This window comes from Dermacentor variabilis, chromosome 3 (genome assembly GCF_050947875.1).
Source record: "Dermacentor variabilis isolate Ectoservices chromosome 3, ASM5094787v1, whole genome shotgun sequence".
NCBI classification, from domain to species: Eukaryota; Metazoa; Arthropoda; class Arachnida; order Ixodida; family Ixodidae; genus Dermacentor; species Dermacentor variabilis.
The window spans coordinates 145,424,943-145,451,965 of record NC_134570.1 but is presented as its reverse complement, the minus strand read 5'-3'; the positions used below and the strand labels follow the sequence as shown (position 1 = coordinate 145,451,965).

At 46.7% G+C, this 27,023-nt stretch overlaps 1 protein-coding gene across 1 annotated transcript; it reads left to right on the top strand.

The window, feature by feature from the left end:
- The first annotated feature begins 519 nt into the window (after positions 1-519).
- On the top strand, positions 520-27,023 carry LOC142576368 (techylectin-5A-like). Its single transcript, XM_075686470.1, has 6 exons — positions 520-606; positions 9,911-10,101; positions 11,592-11,734; positions 13,791-13,896; positions 22,705-22,872; positions 25,581-27,023. The coding sequence occupies exons 2-6, from the start codon at positions 9,951-9,953 to the stop codon at positions 25,874-25,876; spliced, it is 864 nt and encodes a 287-aa protein (XP_075542585.1). The 5' UTR covers positions 520-606; positions 9,911-9,950; the 3' UTR covers positions 25,877-27,023.

Sequence of the window (27,023 nt, the reverse complement as noted above, 5' to 3'; positions counted from 1 at the left end):
ATCGCGTTCTTCTCTATTGCCGGTCAGCTTCTTTCAAGCGTTTGCTTCCTCGTTCGTCAATTTTGTTTTTATTCGGTCAATCTGATTCCCTCTCGGTACTTTCATTCATTTTTATTTTCTTTTTAATTTCAACATCCTTTTGAGCAATCCTTTCTTTCGGGCTCGATTATTCAGTATCACTAATTTCATCCTGACCGTCACATTCTATGAGCCATGTCACGGTTACTATTCTCACCGAATGCACGAACAGCACAGATATTGTTCCTTCGTAACAGCGACTGACGTCAATATGCGACAAGCACATACAACGCCCTTAGAACGAAAGTATTTATAGTCGCGGTGAAAACAATGATATTGTGAGGAACATGCGTCATCTCAATACAGTTCCTCATTTTGTATCTTCGGCCAATGTGAGTGAGGCTGCTGCTGCGTTTGACTTTGCACCAATGGAGGGCTTGCTGGGCGTGAACAAATCGCACAGTAAGGCGTGCTGCAGCGCGCGGCGTGAAGCAGACATATTTCATGCCCTTGGCGTATTGGTCGTGGAGCTGTGAAATCGACGTTAGCGGTACTGTTTTGTGCTCAAATCTTTTTTCTTCTTAACCGGTAAGTGGTTCCTCTGCCTGTGCTGCGCTCACAGGGCACCATAGTGACCAACCCTGCTATTTGAACAACTTCAATACAGGATTTTGTGCTTATCACGGCCTCGCCTAAACGCAAGAAAGTTAGCATAATTTGTCACATACTTTTGTACAAATAGCAGGGCAACATGCTCGGCTTCATTGCTTGAATTCTTCGTTCAGAAGCAAAACAAAACGAAAGAATATCCTTAAAGCAACATAACGAAACACGTAAACTACATCAGAGACGAAAGAAAGCTGTTGCCGAAACAAAGGCGGGTTTTTATTTATTTACAATTAGGCATACAGCAGAGGCTAGGGTACGATTAGGGATGAAAGTCCAAATTACAGACATAGAGGAAATGTCAACAATGAAACGCGGTTTTTAGTGTGTGTATTAACACTGGAACTGTAAGAAATATGTGACAATGATATATAGAAATGCAACTGTGGTAGAGTAACAGTGTTCAAAGAGATGTCTCGACTAATTCGTTCAAATCAGATACCATGCATGGGAAGTATTGCTGCTTTGCAGTAACGGTAAAAAATAGAGCTGCTAGAAGCACGAGTTATAAATTTCACTCTTCATCGGGTGCGCGTCTTTAGCGGACGCGTGTCACTGACTATTCATAAATATCAACAATTAGCCGCGTTTTCAGAACTTCCCGAGAAACATGCAATACAGGATACGAATTGTATTTTTGAAGGATTGGGATTGTAAAATAGAAGCTCATCGCAAACCACTAACAGCGACGTAGCGCTGTAAAAAAGAATATTTTATTTTATCCTATGGGAATACTATGCAAGTGGCTTTATTCCGATACTAAGCCTCCGATTTGTAGAAAATCAAATTTTAAAAAACGCGAAAGCATCTTCGATGACGCAATTCGCAACTTGCGAATTGTGATAGTGCCGGAATAAACCTTCGCTGCCACCTGTCGGACGACTCCATCCAATTGCTGTTTCCTCTGCATCGTTCTTTCGCGTAGGGCTTTGCCTGCTTGGCCCTTTTCTGACGACGACTAGAGGGAAGAACTGGATCACCATCGCTACTGATTACGCGACACGCTACGCGATAACAAAGGCATTGCTGACTAGTTAACTCCCTGACAGAAGTCACCGATTTTCTCTTCCACAACGTCATTTTCCACCACGCTGCACCTCGACAGTCACTTACAGACCGCGGACGCTCGTTCTTGGGTCGAGTTCTCGAAAACCTCCTCCGCTCTTGTGCCACTGAGCGCAAGCTGTCCACCGCCTAAGACCCACAAACTAACGGTCTCACGGAACGTCTCAACCGAACAATGACAGAGATGCTGTCGATGTACGTCACCAACGATCACCGCGACGGGAACGCCACGCTGGCCTACGTGGCGTTCCCGTATAGCTCGTCCTGACATGACAACGCAGGATATTCACCCTTTTATGTTTTATATGATCGCGACCCCACATTGCCATTTCTCACCATCCTCCATTCTCTGCCACGTGTTGCAACTGAGTACGATCGTGAAGGCATCGATCGCGCTCACATGGCACGTCAAGTCGCCCGACCTCGTTTATTAGCCTCGCAGCATACATAAAAAGAGCGTTACGGCCGGCGTCATCGCGACGTTAAGTTCGCGCCAGGTGCTTGGGTGCTCCTTTTGTCACCATGTTGTCGAGTTGGCCTCTTCCACAAGCTTTTCTGTCTCGCTACACAGGGCCTTATGAAGTCCTACGTCATGTTAATGATGCAAATTACGAGATTTCGCCGCTACAGTTTGATACATCTTCAAGTCCGACTCCTGTTGTCGTCGTCCTCATTTCCTGGCTGAAGCCATACTTCGCTCGCAAATCTTCGTCTACCATGCGCCGAGACGGTGCTTCACCACCCGGGGGTCCTGTTACGGAAGGGCGAAAACAAGAGACAAAGAAGATCGCGGGACGCTGGCTGCTATGTGTTGTTCTTGGTCAGCCATCTTTACTACTCTGATTCAATATGTATATATATTGTAAATACAATGTTCTATACTCCCAACATCTCGGTAACAAGACCAATCAATATAAGAGCCAAATTGGAAAGGTCAAAGTCCGTACCGCGTTTCAGCGCGAGAACGTGAAACAATCAAGACACAAGTTGAAGAAATGCTTTGCGACGGCCTCATTCAGCCGTCCAAGAGCCCGTGGTCTTCACCCGTGGTATTGTAAAGAACAAAGATGATACCCTACGATTTTTCATCGATAATAGGCGTCTCAACAGCGTCACAAAAAAAGACGTCTACCCGTTTCCGAGAATCGACGACACGTTAGATCGACTGTGCGGTGCCAAGTATTTTTCGTCAATGGACCTCCGGAGCGGCTACTGGCAGATTGAGATAGACGAGAGGGACCGTGAGAAGACTATCTTCGTCACGCCGGACGGACTTTACAAATTTAAAGTCATGCCATTTGGACTAAGCTCAGCGCCGACGACATTTCGGCGTGTCATGGAGACCCTGTTGTCTGGGCTGAAATGGCAGATATACCTCGTATATCTCGACGACGTAGTTGTTTTCGCATCCACCTTTGACGAGCACGTTAACAGGCTGGAGACCGTGCTAGAGGCAATTAGGGCGTCGGGACTCACTCTGAAACCAGAGAAATGTCGTTTCGCCTACGAAGAGCTCCTGTTCCTCGGCCGCGTAGTTAATCGCGAAGGCGTGCCTCCGGACCCCAAAAAGATGGCAGCCATCGAAAGTTTCCCGATACCCAGTGAAAAGAAAGCTGTCCGTAGATTTTTGGGGCTCTGTGCGTATTACAGGCGTTTCGTCCGAGATTTCTCTGGAATCGCAGGGTCTCTCACTCGCCTTACGAAAGCCGACGCACAGTTCACATAGAAGAAGCCCCAAGAAGACGCTTTTCGCAAACATGAAAGACGCTTGCAGTCACCGCTAGTACTCGGCCATTTCGACGAGAGCGCTGACACCGAGGTCCACACTGATGCAAGCGACATAGGACTCGGTGCTGTGTTGATTCAAAAGAAGAACGGCCTGGAGCGAGCCATCGCCTACGAGAGCAGATCCCCGTCGATAGCTGAATTTAACTATTCGACGACCGAAAAGGAAGGCCTCGCTGTCGTTCGGGAGGTCACAAAATTTCGGCCGTATCTTCACGGGAAGCATTTCAAGGTCATCAGTGACCCCCACGCTCTGCGCTGGCTCGCTAACCTGAAACACCGGTCAGGTCGCCTCGCTCGTTGGAGCCTGCAACTACAGGAGTTCGACGTAACCGTCGTGTATAAGTCAGGCCGAAAGCCCACAGACGCCGGCTGCCTTTCGAGAGCCCCTGTTAGATCCTCCCCGCCCTGCGACGATGACGACGATGCCTTCCTAGGGCCCATCAGCTCTAACACCTTCGCACAAGATCAACGTACCGATCCTGATCTACGCTGTGTCGTTTAATATCTCGAAAGGAAGACCGATTCAGTGCCAAAGGCATTCAGACGCGCGCTTTCTTTGCTGTGCCTGCGCGAGAACGCGCTTGTGAAAGGAAACTTCACGCCTTCCAAAGCGGCATATCTACTCGTCGTGCCAATCAAGCTAAGGCAAAAGACTTTAGAAGCCTCTCACGATGAGCCGATAGCAGGGCATCTGGGATTCACTCGAACTCTCAGAAGAAATCAAGAAAAGTACTACTGGCCGGGCCTGAACGCAGACGTCGCACGCTACGTAAAAACCTGCCGAGATTGCCAACGTCGCAAAACACCGCCTACAAGGCAAGCCGGCCCCTTGCAACCAATCGAGCCACCATGGAAACCATTCCAGCAGATAGGCATGGATCTGCTTGGCTCCTTCCCGACGTTTACTTGCGGGAGCAGGTGGATAGTGGTAGTAACGGACTATCTGACGCGCTATGCCGAGACAACGGCGTTAGCATCGGGAAATGCAATCGAGGTCGCCAGATTCTTCATAAAGGACATCGTTCTCCGTCATGGTGCTCCCGAGGTCCTTATTAGGGACAGAGGTACGGCATTCACAGCAGAACTTGCGCAACAGATTCTACACTTGAGCCACACGAGCCATCGGTGCACTACAGCGTACCACCCGCAGACAAACGGCCTTACGGAGCGTTTAAATGAAACCCTCGCCGACATGCTTGCTATGTATGTCGACGTCGGGCACAAGACTTGGGACGAAGTCCTTCCGTACGTGACGTTCGCCTACAACACCGCGCCACAGGAGACAGCGCAGATGATGTCACTCTAGCTTGTCTTCGGTCGCCAAGTCGCCACGATGCTTGATGCGATGTTGCCTCACGTTGAAGACGACAACATCCATGCAGACGTTGCCGGCTTCCTTGAACGCACCGAGGAAGCTCGCCAGCTAGCTCGAATCCATATGAAAGCGCAGCAAAACGTTGACGCCCGACTCTACAACCTACGACGACGAGACCAAGAGTACGCACTTGGAGACCGCGTTATGGTGTGGACACCGATTTGTCGCCGCGGGCTTAGTGAGAAGCTCCTGCGCCGTTACTTCGGGCCCTACAAGATAACTCGACGACTTGGACCGCTTGTCTACGAGGTTGTGCCCGATGGAGTGACTCAGTCACAGCGACGTCGCGCGCGACCAGAAATGGTGCACGTCGCGCGCCTCAAAAAGTTTGGTGAGCGTTAGCGGACTAACAGACATTCCATGGTTCATTGCATGCTTACAAGTTTCTTTTCTTTAGCATCGGAGTGTTGCTTACCCGGGAGGGTAATGCCACGTGCGTTTATTTCGGCTTGTATCGACGCGAGCTACGCAGCTCGCGTCACTACGACGTAAGCGGCGTCGCTTGACGCGTTTCGATCATGGATGCGAAACGTATAAATACCGGACCGACAAGCGCCCCGGACGCACTTGCTGCTTTCGCCATCACCGCGTTGTTCGCTTTATTTAGGGCAGAAGTTCACCCATTAAACTCTAAGTCTGCCGCCGACGCAATGTCCCTTTCTGTCTGCCTGCGTGCCAGGTAGATCACCATCATCTGCTTGACAATATCTATACGTTGTTTACACTTAGTACTTGTTAAACTTCCCTCTTCCCTCTACGCTTCGGAAGAATACCAATATCTCAACAGCGTTGCTGAGGCCTTCTTATACACGTATTATCTTTATTTCGGCATACCTAATGATATCATAGGACCAAATTTCCTGCATAACAAAGCTAGAAAGAAGAGGCCTGCGCAGAAAGACTGAATAGGCAGGCGCTTCTGGAAATTACTATGACGAAGTACGCCCATGCAACTTCATGTCACACTCCGTTGTGCGTATACTAGGAACCGTAAAGGCGCACTCAAGGATAGCACGGCTTCGGTGACGGTGCCGATGGTAACGAGGCGACAGCGCATCCAGCGCTTATGCCGTTGCTCCAGCAATAAAAATTAATTAGATGAATTCAATGAGGCTGGGAAGGCATTTTATCTTCATTCGCGGGCCTATGGGGACATTAGAGGCCGCTTTGTCACAAGACGAAGTAGCGTAGCACACATGATATGTAGCCTTTATTAGCCAATAAATAGACAATATGGCTAAAGAAAGACGCTGATCAGGAAAAGAAATGACTGGGCTTGTATTCACGCTCATCTTTGCAGCAATCATTTACGGCATCGAAAAGAGGAATGTGAACGAGTTAATTGACATATATGAAAAGAAAAGCCTTAAGCCATTCGTTGATCTTGTTGTGGGAGAGAACTGGCTGGTATTCTATTCGGCGGCACATTGGACGCCCGAGCGAACGCTGTACTACGAGCAATTATAACTCAAGTGGCTAAAAGTAATGAAGTACTCAAGATGTTGCAGATTGTCTACATGAATCGCGCGTAGGTTTGTGAATATTGCTTGATTTCACGTGTTTTTTCTGTGAGTTGTCATAGTATGCATATAAGTGGTGCTGATGCTATCACCCTTTGACACTCAACGACGTGCTCTAGAAGTAGAATTCTGTGAATTACATAAAATAGTTCTCTCGAAGAAAAAGATCTTGAAACCCTGGCCTATGCATTGTTTTGGCGAAAGGCTGAAAAAGCCCCTCTGCACTTCTGGAAGGCTACTGTACTGTATGAGCGCTTGTGACAGTGGACAATTCGGGGCGACTGACTCTGCGAATGACTGACTGTTATTTTTCTGCTCTCTCGTTCTCGTCTGTTTTTCTTCATTACCCCTCCCCGAGTGTAAGGTGGCTAACCGAGCACATCCTTCGTTGACTTCTGTACCTTTCAGTTTTCGTTTCTCTCTCTCTCTCTCTCATTGTATATTTACTGATGTAATTTTGATGTTCATTTTCATGGCCTCGGTCATTTTATTTAGGTGTAGTCGCCGCCACACATACGTAGGTTGCACAAGACGCCAGTTCCCCCATAGTTGATTGGTCACCATGCGAGCTGTAGGACTGTGTCCCACATAGCTTGAGAAATTGTGGGGGCCGACGTGGGTTTGGCGCGGAGAGAAAATTGTCACGTGTGAAGGCTTCACTTCATATAGACGGCCATTCGTTTACAGGCGGCGCTGTCACCGTGAGCCGGCTGCCACCTTTCACGAATGTTGAAAATATAAATTATCTCTTGTTGTTAGCCAATTGCGTCTTTTTTTGTCCTTAAGAGGTTGCTTTTTCAACCATTTGCGCCCATAGGCACGAACGGTTTTCGCCATTTTCCACCTCTTTCTGGGAGGTCACACAAGTCAAGTGCCTCAATGCTACCTGACGAAACCTCTGTGCCGTCGCACTCATTTGCTGTCACCTTAGACAAACCCCAGGCGTACCTTCTCTTGGTCTCTTACAGTGGAAACTGTAATGGACTCATTCTGAGACCCGTTTCCGTTGGCCGTATTGTCCGCCACCGCCGGTGTCTGGTATCCGTCGCAGCTATCGCCAGACTCCTACCCACTGCGGGGATTGGCCAAAATATGTTTAGATTCCCTTGAGGAAGTAAATGTCACAGGCAGCCGTCATTCGTGCGCGAAACCCCTGTGTGGCATAACTAATAACAGCAAGCACGCTAGGTGACTCTCACTGCGCCATTTAAAGGGGATGCCAATAATTCATTGTTAGCACCGTATAGTGTCACTTCTCGCGCAATGTTAGATGCGCGCCGCGTAGCGTAGATACGCGCGCACATTGCATTGCATTCGCATATTATTACACAGGGTCGCACGCCATCTAGCAGTTGCATAGGTTATTTGTGTTTTGAATCACGTATGTGGCTCCTATCCATTTCGTCGGATTGTCGAAGAAATGAATGTATTGTCTTGAGGAAGATAAATATTAAGGAAATGTATATAAATGCCTGAATCAGAAACATATGTAGCATACCTGATTAGATCAAGCAGGCTAGGTGACTGTCACCAGCCCGTTTAAAGGGAATGCCAGTAAATCAACAACACCAGCGTTGTCAGCGTCGAAGCTTGCTACTCATGGCGCGGTGGGACATGCGCCCGCTAGCATCGATAAATGCAAACTTCACATTGTGCTTGTCTTAGATTACACCAGGTTTGCCGACAGGTGGCAGCCGCATGTTGCATGGAGCGGGACCTGGATAACTCAAGCAGGCATGGGGATTATTAAATGGATAGGGGATGGAAATAAATCATTATCATCGTCATCAAAATCACTTTATCATGCCACGGGTCAAGGGGCGTGATATACGACGCGTAGCCTGTATACCTGTGTTTTCACTTCGCTTCAATTTATGGAGCTTGTGTTGTCTACACCTAACGCCATCCTTGTTTGTGCGCGCTAGACGGGGATCAACTACACTCTATGGCGCCTCCTCGGAAGGTACGAACCGGTGCTGAAGAAGCGAATCGTAGAGCTACGCCTGCGGCGGCAATCCGGCATCGTCGGGCTCAGCAGGCCGCTGTGCAGAGAGCAGCAGAAGGCGCAGCTCGCCATCGACTATGCGCGGACAGTTCATAATGATCTCGCTAAAACGACAACAAAAGACGTCGCCAGCAAATACCCGGCAGTGCGTTCAGTCGGAAAGGGAGCTGCTATGGAGCAGCTCCTCCAGCTTACGCTGTGACTGTGCTAGGTGTGCCGCAGAGGCCTGTGACTTCTTTATTTTACCTGTATTTTCTTCTCTTTCGGCAGCCAAATAATGCCCAAATCACCATTGCAACCTTGTTGATGGGATCGAGAAAATCGTGCTCTTCGATAGTGCACAAGGATGTCAACACTTTGTTATCGGCTGCAGTGTGCTTGGGAATGGCGGAACCGTATCCGGCAGTTTCGTGCAGTGACGTGCGTACAACCTGTGTATAGGTGTCAAAGTTCCCTATTTATATGAAGAGAGGAAGCAGAAGGTAATTGCATAGGGACTGTTGCACAGCATCATAATAATTACGGCCATCGCTCTGAGAAGGCATATCTCACCGATCTCCAATTACCCCTGCCTAATGTCAGCTGACTTTCACGTGCCCATAGCAACGTTAGAGATTGTGCTATTTCATACACAACCTAGCTGATACACCCCCTAGGTGATTGCCCTCCCCGGGTGCCCTTGCTATCTGGCACCCATTCTGTCACTCTAGCCGACAACTGCTTATCTTCCTCCCTCATTACATGTCCGGCCCAGCTCAATTTCCTCTTCATGTCAACCAGGATACTAGGCTACCCTCGTCTGCTCTCTAATACTCACCGGTCTATTACCGTCCGTTAACGTTAGCCTTAACATTTATCGCTCCATCGCTTGCTGCGCACTCCTTGAATTATGCTCAAGCTGCTTTTGTAAACCTGCTAGGTTTTGCCCCATATATTAGTACCTGTAGGCAACACGTTTCAAATAGACTGGCAAGCTGCCGGTCATACCTTGTTAATGCCCACTGCATGCACTCTAACTCGTTTTCTATTCTGTGAACTTCCTGCTTGTGCTCAGGTTCCCTACTGGCGTTTTGGTTGTAAAGTTTTAGACACTCTCTCAGTTATTCGAGAGGCAGGCCGCCTATAACGAATTCTCGTTGCTTTGCCAAAAATTCGTGATTCGCAGTCACCCTATTGGTTGCATGGAGAAGCTGTTCAGCATCGGGTATATATGCACAAGGTCTCAAGGTTGAACCCTCGTAGAGGGTACTACATTTCCAGATTTGGAGGGGCGGCTGTAAACTGTAAAAGATAGGCATGATTTGTTCAGGTGTGACCAAATTTGGAAGACCCCCTTCACTGAGCTACAAAAAGAAACTCTCTCGCCAGAACACGAAATGGCTTCCCTGGTGCGGTATCTCAGAGATGTATCTTCTTATAGCCCCTGAAATATATTTCTTACGGTGTGGTTTGCGTACTATTTTTCTCTTTCAGCCGGCTGGAATCTCAATAGGAACGTAGGCATAGTGGAAAAATGGACTGGAGCGTGGCAAGCATCAGCCTGATGATCTTGTATTCGGCTTCAAGTGCAAGCGGTGTCGAGGCTGCTGTAGTTGCTCCACCTGGCTTAGTCCAAGCCGAAGAACGCATGAAGGAGCTCGTGGACCTCTTCTCTGACATCAGATGTGAGCCAATCCCTTGTGTTCACTCGCGCGGTATGGTTCCATGGGACCCGTACAAACAACTCCCTGCTGGTAGTTGTCTCTATAACGCCCTGTATGGCTCACGCACTGTAATGCTCTTAGTTGTAAATGAACCGTTTGAAATGCTTTAGGCTCGCGGTTAGACACGAAAATGATACGTGGGTACTACAGGCATGACGGTGAACTATCCTTGTATTTACATCAGAGGGAGAAGACTTTGTCGGCATAGATGGCATGTGTTCTTAGGGAGTTTTTTTTTTTTTTTTTGCTGCCGTGGTGGCACATGGTTTGCCGCTCCGGTTCACATTTAGCGTTACATGCAACTTTCCTAGGCATGACATGCATGGCTGTTCCGCTGATGCGCTTGAAGCCTTGAACAATGGTCAGTGCCGATATGCACGTTTGGGTACAAATGCTCCCACAGTGCATTGAACTTCTCATTTTTAGTTTTTTTACAGCGAAACGTCTTACTGCTAGAGTTCAGTGGAATTTTCGTGTCCGTCAACAAATCTGCGTGGGCAAAAACTAAGCTCCCAAATTTGATGCAATATTGCTTCTTTCTGCGGAAAGCTTATAGATCTCATCACTTTGATATGTATTTTCCGTAGATTGGTTATCAGTACGCACCGTTTTCAAGATGAGTACACTCCCATGTAGGTAATATACATTTTGCTTGCTTACGGCGGTACGAGTCATTGCTTAACGGGGTATGAGTAATTGACTGTCGTAAGTGACGGATACATTTCTTGTTGGTTAGGCATAGAAATGCTTACACATTTAATAACAGAGGTGAGATGAGAACGTGTGTGCGTAAGTATTGTCACGATCACTACCGATCAAGAAAATAAAGGTGCCTCTACCTTTTCTTCAAAATTCTGTGTCACTTTTGTGTCGTGTGCAAAACAGCTTCGCTGGTCATCCACCTTCACAGAGCGGAAGGGCCCATGAATTTTTGCTCTTAGGCGTTTATTTGATACATCCTGTAGACGGTATTTGCTTCGTGAAGGAATGGCTTCGAGAAGAAATACGGTTACCGAAATTCGCACATATGATGCAACGGCGCTTATTGAAACTTAAGACGGCTGATCGACCTAACTATTAGGAAAAGTATATGTGTCAGAATAAATGTATGGTGAACACGGATGTACCAGAAGTACGCAGGAAAGAGCACTCGCATAAAATAATAACGGATGATGATGCTGAAAACAGGGACGCCTTGGGTCTCATCAAACATCAGGTGCCTAAAAATGTTAGAGATAAAGAGGTTGGATTCTGAAAAACAGAAGGGTATCGTAAAATAAACTTCATTTATGAGCACCTATGTTATCCTATCTTATTGGGCTTAGAGCATCAGTGCCAAGTGCAGGCTGAAAGGCATCTTGACACCAATTTGACGCAAGGAAAAGAGCTTATGTTGAATTTGAAAATTTGAAACAGCGCTGTTGTGTCATTTGTGAGCTCGTCTTTCGCAGGCAGTATGCGGCCCCGCCATTGCGCGGACCATTTGCAGACCGGTCAGACGGTGAGTGGCCTGTACAAGATATTTCTTGGCAAAGATGACGTCACAGGAAAAGTGGTCTACTGCGACATGGACACGGACGGAGGAGGCTGGACGGTGCGTACCGCCATTCCTTACGTTTTAGAGGCGTGCGCCGCTTCCGGATTTGGACTATGCTGTAAAAGGAAAAAAAATTACCGTCTTACCGTTGCTTATACCAGCCGTCATGAATGCGCATGCGCGGGGTTTATTTGGCTCCGATACTTTCTGGAGCGGATCCCACCAGTTACCCTGACTGCGTATCAACATTCCAGTATTCAGGCTGCCCGCTTCGCTTCCAATTCGTTCGTGTTACTTTCCCACTTCTTTTTAATTCGGAAGTTTGCCCAACGACGCAAACAAACAAATATTTATACAGGCCACTGTTGGGCTATGTCGATTCTCAGTGATTAAGAAATTAATGTTAAAATCAGACATCACCATAAGTTTAGCCGTACGCTGCGGACAATATATATGCACGCTGTTGGCCTTCATATTGATAATAATTGCTTGTGTTGACGTTCCAACACCTACAGAAACTGCCTGAAATACGCAATAGCATCGATTCCACCTAGCAGATGGCTCCAGAACGCTGCAATGTTTGTTAATGGGATCGCTCAATCTATTAAACGCAAATCGACACACCTAACCGCCTCCGTGCTTAGACTGTTCTCAGATGCCACGCTATCGACGCAGACACAAATCTAAGCTAACATCACGCAACGAACTAGACTAAGTCAGCAGCTTATGAAATTAATGCCGAACCAGACTGCTACGGCGTGCAAAATCTACGGCGCACTCCAGAAATAACTGTACGCGAAGGGTTATTTGTGTGCGGTAGGTGAAGGCAAGCTGCCAAATAACTATGCCTTTTAAATATACCCTATTATCTGAATACTATGTGTCGCACGTAATTTGTGCCAAACTTAAAGAAAATTTTATGCAAGTAAAATGCAGTTGGACGAAACCAAAGGAATGGTTGCCGTCGCCTAGAACAAATCAGAATATTTTTTTTTATTTTTCCTGATGAATAATAGGTCAGTGGTTAAATTATTATTCAGCTACAGGAATAAAGAATTCAGATCAAAAGTGTAAACGAGAAAAGTATTCACCTTCTCGAAAAATTCCCAAACCAACTTTCTGCTGCCTAATACGAGCTAAACGAAGTTTCTCTTTTTTCAGGCCTGAAAGAAGGCCCGCGAACCAAGCAAAAAAGACTTGTCATCGAAAAGCCATCAAAAAACACACAAAAAAATTGCCGTGCTAGTTTTCTCGTGGCAGGTTAAAAGAATAGTGTAACATTTCACCGTAACAATATTTTGACTAGCTTCAGGTTTAATTTCTTTTTTGTATGTCTTGCAAAGTATGCCAAAGTTCTGTAGCAAAGGCGGCCTAATAAGATTGAGCGCATATAGTGAGCGGGGTTGCGCGTTCTCGAACATAAACAAACACCAGCGGCTGCTGTGAAGTGCAGCGTTAGACGTGAATAAATAATTGTGCAGAAACTAGCCATCACGATTGACAATATGAGGGAGCAGTGGGATGCTTCTAAAACGATATTCGCTTTCATTTTCCCTTTTTCAAGCGTCGTATCTCTTAGAAAGTATCTAATTCGTGCACACAGCGTCGCGCTCGCTACACAAACCCGCACTTTTCCGTTAGACCCCCGGTTGGCGATGTCAGCCTTTAATGATGCAAAGAAATCCGTGAACGATGGGGATCCGTACTGTCTTGCGGAATCCCAGTGTTCTTACTGATAGTTCATGATCAAGTACGTGCTTAATATGTCCCAGAGTATTTCCTTCAGGCTTCTGGCGCATGCGTTATGTGAAAGTTTGACAGCAACCTCTTTGAGACGATGTGCCATGCTGCACTGCCTTCGGTATCAGCCCATGGCTGTGATTTGAGTGCTATTGCCATTTCTGTGCAAAGGCTCCTCGACGAAAGCGTAACTTTCCCACCAGCAGCTTTGGTAGTGTTTCCGGTTCTTCACCATCAGTGTTACATGACAACACTGTGGTGCTGCCGCATTGCTGTCAAATGTCTGGCTGAAGCCCGTTCTACTAACTTCTATAGCGCAATGATCGCTTCATCTTAAAGCAATGAAGCCATGTTCTCTGTGTGCGTTGTGCAGCTCATTCAGAGGCGAGGGCAGTTCGGCAACAGCGTTTACTATTTCTACCGCAACTGGACGGAGTATGCCACCGGCTTTGGCGACCCTGCCAAAGAATACTGGCTCGGTAAGCGTATGCTAGAGACCTCATGTGTCTCGCATCATGAAAAAAAAAGTGCTCTTGTTCAAACGTTGGCACATGATTCAGGCGCACTGCTGCTTTGTTTTCTGGCTTTCCGGGCAATTGTAGGCACATAACAATTTGAAATGTAGCCATAGATCAGTTTAGAAAAGTCGAAGAAAAGATAAACGTCATAGGAAAGAATAAAAATATATTTTCAGTGGTATCCTTCGTTTTATTATCTAGCTTTTCTCCACGGAGTTAGCGTCAGCCACGTGGTTGTTTCGTGCTTGCCTTAGGTTGGCCGTATATGAACATGCGCTCTTATTTTTTAATCCCAGCGCCAAGCGATCAGATAGTGAACAGGTTTACTATTTCGCTCTTGTAATACAGAGACGCCAGTCTCTGTATTACAATAGTTCGCAGCACATACGCACACCGCGGATGATAATGCACGTCGCATGTTTGCGCCCCCGAGAGATATTTATGCGCACTGTAGTTACCAATGCACCGAAGGGCTTCCCTGACGCCCTTATATGAAGATACATTGTGTAAATTTCAGAAAGTGAGACCTAAAATATTTGAAATCATTCCGCAGCACGCGACAGCAATACTTTCAAGCCGCGCCGCACCGGATCTGCACAAGACAGAGAGGAGGAAAGGCTCGCTGCGTACCCTTTCCTCCTCGCCCGATGAAAAGGTCTATATGACAGGAGCGAGTCAGAACGGAAAGGCGATGGTAGAAATTGGTTTTCGCCACACAGCGTCGAATGTGCGCAATGACCTATGGAGTTCCCTCGACGTCGCCACATTAGCCTCTAGACTGCTGTAGTTATCCCTTACTCCCATCAGAAGCATTTGCCCAAACTGCAGTGCTTCCCTTTCTACTAAGGTGCGAGTCAAGAGGGGCTGTAGATAGAATTGTTATGAGAAGGGATGAGAATACGCCATTCCCATACATGGGAAAGGGCGGGAGGTGACGCGACACGGCAGAGACACCGTACTACTATACGACAGCGGTTGCCATCCGCTGAAAAATGAGCGAAGTGACTACTTGTTTTCGGTGTACTCCCACACTGAGGACTCATTTTCTTTATTATCGTAAAATGTTCAGATTTTGTGTCCGTATCCCTTTAAGTTCAAGGTACGGTACAGTACGTTGCTGCTATTTCTGAAAAATATACACCTTGCAAATATGTCAAGCGGAAAGACATGTTTTTTTGCCGCAGCTGAACACTCATAAAAGGAAGACACCTAAAGACAACACGGGCGGCACTTCCAACGGATTTATTTTGGGCTGTGACCCAAATATATATATATATATACGCGCATGCGCTGGCTGTTCACAGATCTACGTTACCCAGCGGTCAAACAATCCAGTGTCTGTCTGATTTATAGAGCAAACTACGCAGGGCATGCAGAAGCAGAGCCGCATTAATTAAATCGCACTGCAGGGTCCACGCGACACTGCTACACTGCGACACTGCGGAAGCGGTCGACCGTCAAATCAACACTTCTGTGCCCGCTGCGGTAGTTTTGCAGCTATGGCATTGCTAAAGGGCGCGGCTTTGATCCCAACTTCGGCAGCCACATTTTGTAAGGGACGAAATAGAAAACGCACGTGCGCTTAGATTTTGGCGCAAATTAAAGAACATAACGTGTCAAAAATTAATCCGGGGTCCATCGCTACGGCGTGCCTCATAATCCGATTGTGATTTCGGCACGTACAGACCCATAAATAATACTTCTGCCACAGTAGGATGTGCCATGTGAGGCAATGACAATGGTCAACCGCCTCAGAGGTTGTGAAATATGGTGCACAACTAGGCCTCAAGCAAGCGCCTCTACCGGTGTGTTCTGCGTGCTACGCAGTAAACAGCAGTGGTGCGCGCAAGGTAACGTATAACATCAATTCACCCCTCTCGTGTTAGACTAAGCGTTGAACATATTAAGCTTTAGCTGCCAAAATCACCACTAATTATTGTCAATGAAAGCATCCAGCATGAAAGCTTCGCTTACATCGATATCCACAGGGCGTGGGGTCTGAATAATTTTTTCCACATATGGCTCGACGCTGCTCATCATGCCAGCGTTCCTATGCTCCCCTTGGCGCTCGTACCAGTGCTCGCGGCTTCGTCGTCGTCTTCATTCACAGCTGCCTCAAATGCCACTCATCATGCTAGCGTTGCCATACTGCCTATGACTCTGCTAAGGCGCTGACAAAACTAAACTACTACCGCTATGTGGGGTTATTTCGGTCTCAAAGTCTTTGCCTCAATACATCGCGAAATGAAAAGAAGTATAAAGCTGCGCTCAAATTTTGCATTAGGGAGTAGCGTAATCGTAGAAATATTTTTCCTAGCGGTGAAGACCTTTCCTTAAAGGTGGCGCTTGGGCTGAGCAGTTCCCACCATGTCTTGCAGGCCTAGATCCGCATGCAGTCAACAACATTCTTCTTCCATTCCTCCTACTAGTCGTTGCTTTAAATGCTTCGGTTGACCGTTGCTGCATGTCCTTCATTGCGCTCACTGGAATTCGCAAACTCGCCCACCAGCGAACATATTTGTGCGAGAAAATTAGGTTCTTGTGGATTAGCACGCGAGGAGAACATTGAGATGAATGGTCGTGGCCTCGGAGTTAGACTCTACAGAACACTACGTTCAGCGTGGTGTCTCCTCTCTGATGTCTCAGTGGTTGTAAGCGCGAGAACATGCTGGCATTGGACCGAGATCAGTGTAAACACTCGCCGTGTGGGTGCAGTGGCTACGGCGTTGAGTTACTAAGTCCAATGGTGCGGGATTGAATCCCAGCCGTAACAACAGCATCTCAATTTCCGTGAAATACAAGAACGCCAATATAGCATTCATGTGATGTGTGCAGTTTTAGGAGTTACAGTTGCGCGCTGCGTAGCCTCGATACGTGCACTCTTTGCGTTGCAATTCATTATTATTGTTGCAGCAACGCTCTTTTCCTCTGGTACCCTCTACAATTCCACTGCCAGAATGTGGAAACATTTTTCTTACCCAGGAAGCACCCGATGCCATAGTCGTGCCGGAAACGGGAAAGGCCCCTGTTAGATTACCGGGTTACCAGAGCTTTGACAGCGGCAAGGGGGATAAAAGCCTAGTCGCCACCTTCGTAAAGCGAAACATTGCAACCATTGTCCATGATGTCTCCCCCAGCGAGGCAGAGGCTGTTCTAGTTGAGATTATCACAGGGAAGAAAAATAGAGATAGCATACTCCTGCTGAATGTGTAGAGCACACCCAAGCAAAAGAAAATTAGATTCATTACTTTTTTTCCGCAAAGCACTCAAAGCCGCAGGTGGGAGATCTCTCATCCTTATGGGAGACTTCAACGCGGCTCACGAGGAATGGGGATATACATACAGGGACCCCAAAGGTAGACGAATATGGGGAGATATACAAACGCTGCGGCTTACTCTACATACTGACCCATGCGTCCCTACGCGCACAGGCAGCAGTGTAACAAGGGACACTGCACCCGACCTCACGAGAAGCCATATGGCGGGAACAGTAACATGGAAAAGCACAGGGCAAAATCTAGGCAGCGAACACTTTATTATTTCGCTCACGCTAGGAAAAGGCGTCAAAACTCGCCTCATGAAACAACCGAAATTAACGGAGTGGGATAAACTCAGAGAGATAAGAAAGGAGGCCTCACTGCCGGACGATATCTACAATATCAATAGTAGACACACCTCCTTAAAACGCACATAGGAGAAGCGACTGCAACTGTAGAGCATCAGGACCCACCCCCAGCACTAGACAGCAAACTGCTCAACATGTGGAGCAGAAAGAATAACCTGGAGAAAAGACTCAAGGCACAAAGATGGAACAGGAATATCCGGCGCGAACTAGCCAGACTCGACTAAGAAATAGAAACATATGCGATTAAGCTTAACGAGCAGAATTGGTACAGCAAGTACGATGAGATGGAAGCCAATATGAGTCTCTCCAAAACCTGGAGCCTTCTCAGACACCTAATCGACCCTACTAAATCAAAAATGCAAGCTAGTACAAACCAGGTGAGAGCGAGGCATGGCTTTGTTGGCACAGATGACGAGCTCATTAGCGAACTCCAAGAGACATATCTTGGAAAAGCAGAGAGTGAGGTGTTTAAGGACTACGAAGGACCTCCCAATTCAGATCTCGATGCCGCCATCACCACGACAGAGGTTAGAGCAGAGATTAATAACCTCAGAAAGAGATCGGCCCTTCGTCCCGACGGGATAACAAAGACAGCTCTCAGGAATCCAGACAATGAGTCCATCATTGCATTAACCAAATTCATGAACCAGGTGTGGGAGAAAGGAGAACTCCCAAAAAACATGGAAACAGGCGGACGTAGTCTTTATTCCCAAGCCAGGGAAGGCACCCGGCTTGAACAACATATGACCAATCTCCCTCACCTCGTGTGTAGGGAAATTGATGGAGCACGTTGTTCAAACGAGACTGACCAGGTACATGGAGGAGAATGATCTCTGGCCGCATGAAATGGTTGGATTCAGGCCAGGGCTCAGTATACAAGATGTCATGCTCAGACTTTAGCATGATATCCTAGGCCGATACGACTCAACTGACACCAGGGCGATCCTAGGCCTCGACCTGACCAAGGCATTTGACAACGTTAACCATAAGGCTATCTTGGTAGGCCTCGAGAAGGTAGGTGTGGGACACAGGGCATATGCATACGTCAAAGACTTTCTGTCAAAGAGGGAGGCGAATATAAAATTTATGGGTGTAAAATCCCCTGCCATCACACTTGGGAGCAAGGGGACCCCTCAAGGGTCGGTGCTATCACCCGTCCTATTCAACATAGCGACGAGGGGTCTCCCGGCGGAACTCAATAAGATTAAATCGATTAAATTTAGCATGTAGGCGGATGATACCAATATCTGGGTTAACAGTAGGAGTGACACAGCCATCGAACCTAAACTACAATTAGCGGCGAATATGGCGGAAGAGTATGCGGCCAGCGGAGGCTTGGCGTGCTCGCCACAGAAATCGGAGCTGTTAATCATTGAGCCAAAACATCAAAGGGGACACGCTGGGAGCAGCAGACTCATCAATGTTTTTGTAAACGGAAATGAGGTTCCCAAGGTGGAGGAAATCAGAATTCCGGGCATGTATATCCAGAAAAATGGATGCAACCTCACGACAATCAAAAAGCTAGAAGAATACGCGGCGCAGGTCACGGGGATCTTTAGGAGAATTTCGCTCAAAGGCAGGGGCCTCAAAAGGAACAGCCTCCTCAGACTCATGCAAGCCTTCATTACGAGTCGTATAGCGTATGCCACACCGTATCTTGTGTTTAAACGAGAAGAAAAGGAGAAAATAGATGCGATCATTAGGAAGAGCGTTAAGAGAGCCCTAGGGCTCCCAGACTAGACCTCGACAGAACTCCTCCTCAAAATGGGAGTTCACAACATGCTGGTTGAGCTCCCTGAGGCAGTACGAGTGTCTCTGTAGGAAAGATTAGTCCAGTGTAAAAGGGAGAAAAATCATGGAATTGGTAGGAATCCAATGCGACAGGGGTGCCCGGACTGACAAGAAAGACATTCCGTTAGACGTGCGTAAACGCTTCCGAATCGCCTCCGTACCTAAAAATATGCATCCTATCTACAACAAAGAGAGGAGAGATCACATGGTTAAGGCTCTAGTAAATAAACTTAAATACACATCGGCGCATAAAGTAGCGTACGTGGACGCAGCTTGCGGCAGAGACGGGGCTGTGGTATCAACGGCGGTTGATGGCGATGGGTACGTTAAGATAGCGTGCTCCACGTGCACGAGGGACGCCTGTACAGCCGAGGAGGTTGCAGCAGCGCTCGCTTGTGCGGGTGCAAAAGCGAGAGTAATATTATGCGATAACAAGTTAGCTATCCGAAATTTTAACAAAGGCAGAATCTCGGAAGTAGCCCTACGCATTCTACTCAAGAACCCTCCCAGGAGGGTCACAACTGTTATTTGGGTACGGGTCCATGAAGAAGTCCCAGGCAACGAAGCCGCTCACGAGCTCGCCCGAGCGCTCTACCACCGGGCAACTCTAGGGCAGCCAGTTCCAGGAATAAAAGATAGCATCATCACGTACAGGGAAACTGTCGATCATTACAAAGCCGAAAGAAGAATCTTTCCGCCTCCACATCAGTCTCTCTCTCTGGAGGACGCTCGCATTTGGTGGCGCCTCCAGGGAAACAATTATACATCACCACATTGGATCTACTTAATACAGACGAGGGACTATAACGATGCCCTCTGCAAAATTTGTAAGCAAAAAGGTACGCTAGACCATATAATATTGAATTGTGCTGGCTCCCCAGGGGCCAAGGAAAACATTGACAGTGGAGAAGCCTGGAAGGCCTTGCTCCAGAGCGAGTCTAAAGACGAGCAATCCGCCTGGCCGTTGAGGCCGTGAGGACTCACCGTCCTCAACGCGCGGGGACTTCTTCGTCCTTCCCCCCTACCTACGTGTAGGTTAAGAGGCGGGCACCCCAGCTCGGTGGAATAATAAAGTTTTCAATCAATCGATCAATCAATTCATTATTATTGCGCCAGGTGTCAAGTCATGTAGCAATCGCATAGTTAGCGGTATAAGGGAGACAGATATGTTTTGAGGAAGAGAAAGATGTGTACACAAACGCTAGCATCTAAAATACGTATAGCATACCTGATTAAATTAGGCAGGCTTAGGTGACCATTTGTAAGCCTCTTGTTTCAAAGAGGATACCAAGAAATCATCATCAGCTGCAGCAGCATGTTCCTGCAGCGCTTGCTAGGTGGTGCGGAAACGTGTTCGATGCACGTGTCATAGCGCACCAGGAGTCACGCGTTGTGAGATGCGCGCCATGTAGCGGTGATATGTGCGCACGTTGCATTGCAGTTTCACATTATTCTACTAGGTGGCATGGCACGAAACAATTGCATGGGTAGCGCTACAAGGTAGGTGGAGAAGTTTCAAGAAGAAAAGGAAGTTGAAGGAGATGTACTGTATATACTCCTGTAATGGCCACAATCTTTATCCGATTTCTGGTGCGAAAATCGGGGGTGCGGCATTGACACGGGGAAAAATGAAAATTTTTTCATAAATATTTTCGGTGGTACCTGCCTTTATTGAACTACAGAACTCGCTTGTAGTGGCTCTGTACATTCTTGGCTATTCCCGTTCCGCGTCGCCTGCTGGAGGAAGTATATGGTGACGCCCCAAATAAAAGCGACGGCAGCGCCTGCAAGGCAGCCGCTGAATCTTGGAGGCTCGCTTTTGGTACCTGGAGGCGTTGAAAACTCGGCATGACCTGCCTTTTTTTGTCACCGAATAAAAAAGATGCAGAATTCCAGTAGCCCACAACAGATAACACTGCCAGCATTCTTGCAAATGAAGGATGCGGCTTATTCACGGCTAATATTTCAATATACTTTTGGCTAAATTTTTTTGCAAACTTATTTGTGCTGATTTTAGACGGCTGCGGCCATTGCATGAGTATATACGTTATATAAAGGTGCTAGAACCTGTGCTTACTTCTCGGTATACGTTACGGCACTTCCTCGCAAGATACGAACCGCTGCTGAAGAAGCGGATCGCAGAGATGCGCAAGCGGCTGTTACCTGTCAACAGCCGGCTTAGCAGACCACTGCGCAGAGAGAAGCGCAATCGCCAGCTCGCCGATGACGGGTGGACAGTTAAGTTCATTCTCCTGAAAACGACGCGACGAGGCTTCGCTCGCATGACCTTCTAGTGCATGCGGCCCACAGTGTAGCTTTAATCGAGCCGCTCTTGCAGCTTACGCTGTGACTGTGCTGCATGTGCCGTTCAGGCCTGTCACTTCTTTTTGACGTTGCTAGCGCGTCGTCCAAAAATAATTTTCTTGACAGCTAACAATCTTATTTGTGAAAACGGTCGTTTTACTTGTTAAAACATAGAATTTGTTGAAAGAAGAAATAATTTTTTTTCAATTCTGTTCAGCTTCGCTGATGTCATGGCACTAACGTACTTCTTAATGCGTGAATTTGTGGGTTTGATTTTCTGCCGCAACGGCCGTATACTTATGAAGGTCATATTGCAGGAATTACTTGTTCACCGAGCTGTGCCTCTACGTTGAAACACAAGATGTAGTCAAACTTAATCTTGAGCACGACACTACGGTTCCTCACGTAGACCGCGAGTTACTTTGAGACGTCGAGCCCTATATTTGAACTCCCTAAGGGAATGACCACTTCGACTTTGCACAATATCAGTTTGTTTCATGTTAGCATTGTGAAGTCATGGGACACATGAGAGAAGCTCCACACCCAACTTTAGATTCTGTGTTTTTGGCGCCATTGCTTTTTGGCAACGAGTGTATAGGTTTTATTCAGTGTCCTACTAGGTCGATCGTCATGGTGCAAAAGCATAAGGAAAGCAAGAAAGAAACAGGCAAATAGAACGCAATTTCTTCTTTCTTCCTTCCCTTGCTAACCTTTCGTTTCACAAACATCAGCAGCTATGCACCAACTAGCCCAAAACTCGTGCTTTGCTTTCCTACTTTGTTATTCAAGCGACTGGGCTGCAGGGACGGCTTTAGAGATCTAAACAGGTTGTGAATTTGTTTTTGCGCACCTCCTTCTCATATCATCATCATCATCATCATCATCATCATACTCATCATCATCCCTTTTCCTCCCCATCTCTTTTCCCCAGTCTAGTGTAGCAAGCCAGAGGTAGTTATATTTCAGTTCGACCTTTATGGCTTTCTGTAAATAAATTTATCTCTACCTCTCTTTTTTTACTCTTCTTTCTATAACTTTGTCCGAAACAGGCAACAGAGCGCTACATACTTTGACGTCGACTGCAGAAAGCATGGAGCTGAAGGTTGTTTTGACGAATCACACCGGTGAAAACATCTCTGTACTCTACGAAAGCTTCAAGGTCGGCTCGGAGAAAGGGCACTTCAATTTGCTGATGGGAAGCTTCTTGGGTCCTCGTGGTAAGAGTATCTATATTTATATCTAAGTCAAAAAGAACGTATCAAGAACATAGGTGCTTCATTTAGAATGCCAGAGCTCATATGTAGTTTTTCTTATTTCGAGGAACTTTTTTTAGACAGTAAGTTAGCACTGGGGCGCTGCGCCAGCCAATAGTGAGGGAAACATATCTGCCATAAAAAACTTGATTTCCGTGATGACAATATACTCACATTCAACGGCAGTACTCTGCTGATACGGCAACCATCTACAGCGCCTGCACTCATAGCGACATGCAGCTAATGAATCGTTCCCTACACCAATCACTGACTGTGCTCTCAGTCACCGCAGTAGGTCAAGTTGCTTTTGCCCAAGTTGCGCATCGGATGTGTAAATGTCGCATATCGCCTTCGTCGACAAGGACGTGCGCCGAGACTATCGTGCCTCGCTTTTAGGCACCCTAGCGAAACGATTGCGCACTTTTTAGAATGTCCAACTTTCTTTATCTCTGTGTTGCCGAGAACGATTAAACAACTTACTTTAGGGCGAACTTCGCTTACTGATACATATATTGATATATTCTTTCCAAGGGTCCTCTGTCAACTCGATAATACCGAGGAAGTTTGTGGCGCAGCCGCTTAACGTGTCGGGTTGCTGTCCTTGTGGGACCCTTGTGACGGGGGTTCGATTCAGCTCAGCGTGCGAGATGTGAGGGATATTTTTACATACGTACATACATAGAAAGGCCGCAGAAATTGCCTGAATGGGGTTAAGAATGTTAAGAAATTAAAATATCGGGCAGAACTCACCCACAATCGCTATACCACCCTCCGATTAGCGAAAATGTGGGATCTATGAGCCTCGTACGGCACTCGTGCTGATATTTCGCGCTTTTCTTTGGATACACTGGAACTTCTTGTGAAGCTACCGGGAGGTAGCTTCACAAGAAGCTACCTACCGGGAGGTAGCTTCTCTCTATATCTCTCTCTCTCTCTCAGCACTACAGTGATTTCGACAGATTACAATAGTGGCACATGATGGTATTGGTAAAACGTTTTTGTGATTCCGAGACACTTTTTCGCGGTTGGATCTCTAATTATTCTTGTTGTTTTTTCCTGACAAAGAAACTACTTAAGGAATCGTTTTCGGATAATTTATCACTTTGATTTAGCCATGCCTAAGCTAGGCATAATAGTCCCCAGCTACATACTGCGTTGCGCTGTATGTAGCGTAGTATATGATGCGCAGGGAAAACAATTGAAATGCGGGTGATGGAAATTCGAGATGATGATCAAAACGAGAATAACAAGAAAGCAGGAGCTAGCCTTTCTACAAGTGGATTTGTCTTTATCAAGGTGACATATGCTCTCCTGGGCAAGGCATATATAGTTAAGTTCCTTCTAAAGGGGAGAAACGGTGAGGCGGGTAGGCAAAACAGCGAGCGAGGTTGTGTTAGAGATGAGGGTGTAGCATTAAAAAGATGGATGTGTCACTCAACGTCGGAGGAGGAAAGTTTGGTAACGCCGTGCGTTTGCCGATGGTTGACACACGGCCGGTGATACACGTCAACCTGCGGACACACGGTGCTACCGCACTGTCCTCCTCCGATGTTGAGTAGCTCGTCCTTCTATTCAACTCTGCACCCTTGTCGTTAACGCACCCTCCACTGATGCCTCACCCACCCATCTTACCGTCCTGCTTTCATCTTGTTCTGGTTTCGCTCATACTATAAAATAGATAGAAGTGCTACATGAAGGTCAAACTAGTACCTTTATTTTGAAATTTCGCGCTGGAAATCCAGCTGCAGCACATTGGTATGTCATCATGAGCATATCTATTTCCTCCTGTTCAGCTCACTGTCACGAAGTAAGAGGTGTGGAAACTTGCGAAGTTCAGTATTTGGCTCTTCGAGGTTGAAATATAATCAATCTTTTGCGATAAAAGAGCGCCTCGCTTAGCGCAAATGCCGCGAAAAACCATGTCGCCATTGCGAGCAGCTGTGCGAACTTCAAAGTGGCGTCGTCAGCAGATTTGTTTGAATAATTGTTTCTTTTGTGTTTTGTCTGGATCATCAATCATCCCCTAGCGATAGGAGTGGCATTGGTATTGTATGAGTGCAAAATACTGAAATTGCTAAACTCATCGTCTTGATTGTCCCTCTTTAAACCTAATTGTACACACACTGAACATATTTGTCTTCAATTTCGTTGTGCACACTACGCTACGCAGGTGTGCAACAGTATCGGTGGGATACGTACCTGCCATGCCACGTCTATGATGGCGCATAGCCTTTGCTTTCAATATCTAGTGGACCAACGTATGTGTTGCGGCTGCTAATCACAATTGCGATCGTATCCCCGGATTGGTATATGTTCATCCGCCACCAGGGGCGGAACAGCCATATCCTTGTTCAATATTTATCTGTTTATCTGCTTTTGTGTGTTCTGGTGGTATTGCTTTGGCGTAATGGCTAAATTAGTTTGGTCAATAGACCTCGTGCTTATAATTTCGTGAAAATTCTCAGGAAGGACAGGTGGCACTTCACGAAGAGAAAGGAATAGGAGGTGTTGTTTTGAACAAAACTGTTGGGCTTCCTGCTGTCAGTGGAGGGACAACATTTGAGTCAATTCCTAAAATCGTTGATTAATGATGATTTTGGTTGCTGGGCTGCTTTGAAAACCTTGCTCCCTATTGAAAGAAGCTTAAGTGTTCTACAAAACGCAATACGCAGGATGGGACTCGCTCTACAATTGCAACCACAGCAAATTTTCCACTTTCGACCAGGACCACGACAACACGGAATACCACTGTGCTGAGAAGTACCGCGGCGGCTGGTGGTACAACAACTGTCACTCAGCTAACCTAAACGGTCTCAATCTGAATGGCCCGCACGACAGCTACGCCGACGGCATCGAGTGGAGCATCCGGAATGGCTTAGGTTTCCTGTACCACTACTCTTATCCCAGTGTGACGATGATGATACGACCCGTCACACTGAATAAAAATCACGAGAGTGGGTACCTTTAAGCAACTGAAGCTTTGCAAAACAAGAATTGTAAAGGTGTTTTGGCAGGCTTTTGCCTCAATATTTTGTGGACGCTTTAGGGGCACATTTTCCAGCCGTCTGCACATCTTAAGCTTTTTATCAGAAAGTGTTGTCAGAAATCTATCACAACATTGCGTATTCAGTATTAATGTTCTTCCTCACTGGTGTTTCCTTGAAAAAAATGACTTCGCTTGGGGGGCCCATCCCGCACTGACCCATGAGGTATAATTCAAGGTTAAAACGTATTATGTATTATACAGCCAGACTGAACAGGAACGCATCAATGTGTCTCGACTTCTATTGTCTCCGCTTTAGCAATTTACCTTTTGTGAATTGACATATACATATGGCGTTTAATCCGTATACAGCGGTAATATTCGTTACAATTAAGGCACTACCGCCGCATTTGTGTCGGTGTTATGTTCTGAGGCATCGTTAATTAACGCCCGAGATAGGCGATCCTCAGTGTTCAGGCGTTGAAACGGCAAAACTATGGGCGCAGTTGGTGCTTCTGCTCTACGTACAGCACTTCTGGAGCTTCATTATTGCAGCAGCTTACACAGGGTTTTGGCTGTATTTGTTGACGCTGCATTTGCCCTTCCTAGTTAAACAGACGCGTGTTCCACACATCCGGATATGCCTATACGTGGCCCTCAACAGGTCTGTCTTATAATTTTTTAACCTACCCACAGCAAAGAACGTAGATAGCTACGGCTTGGCATTTCTTCTCATAGAAATCTTCCAAAGAAACTCACTTCTGACAATTATCATGCTACGGAACTTGTAGACTTATTAAAACTGAAATACACTAGGGAAACAACAGTTCAGGCAGTATCGTGAGCGAGATGTTTATTGAAAAATTCCACTGCTTTTCTACCCTCTAATGTGCCAAATTGCTGTATTTATGCTCTTGTTCACATGTATAGTTTAACAATATGTGATTGCATTGTTAATCTTTATGTAACGATAATAAGTGGCAACGTTTTCTACACGTGTGGACCGCTTTAAGCGCTGTATTTGCTTAACGAGGTCAGTTGCAAGCCTCATAGAATACATGTGTGACAGGAGTGGCGATATCCTTTGTATGCTTTTTGCAAATAAAGCTTATTTGCTTCTATGGTCGTGAAG

Excerpts from the sequence above, each read along its gene's own strand:
- LOC142576368 (XM_075686470.1), top strand. The coding sequence starts at position 9,951 with ATGGACTGGAGCGTGGCAAGCATCAGCCTGATGATCTTGTATTCGGCT. Across the intron at positions 10,102-11,591 it reads CCTCTTCTCTGACATCAGAT|GCAGTATGCGGCCCCGCCAT; the intron begins GTGAGCCAATCC and ends CGTCTTTCGCAG. Across the intron at positions 13,897-22,704 it reads TGCCAAAGAATACTGGCTCG|GCAACAGAGCGCTACATACT; the intron begins GTAAGCGTATGC and ends TGTCCGAAACAG.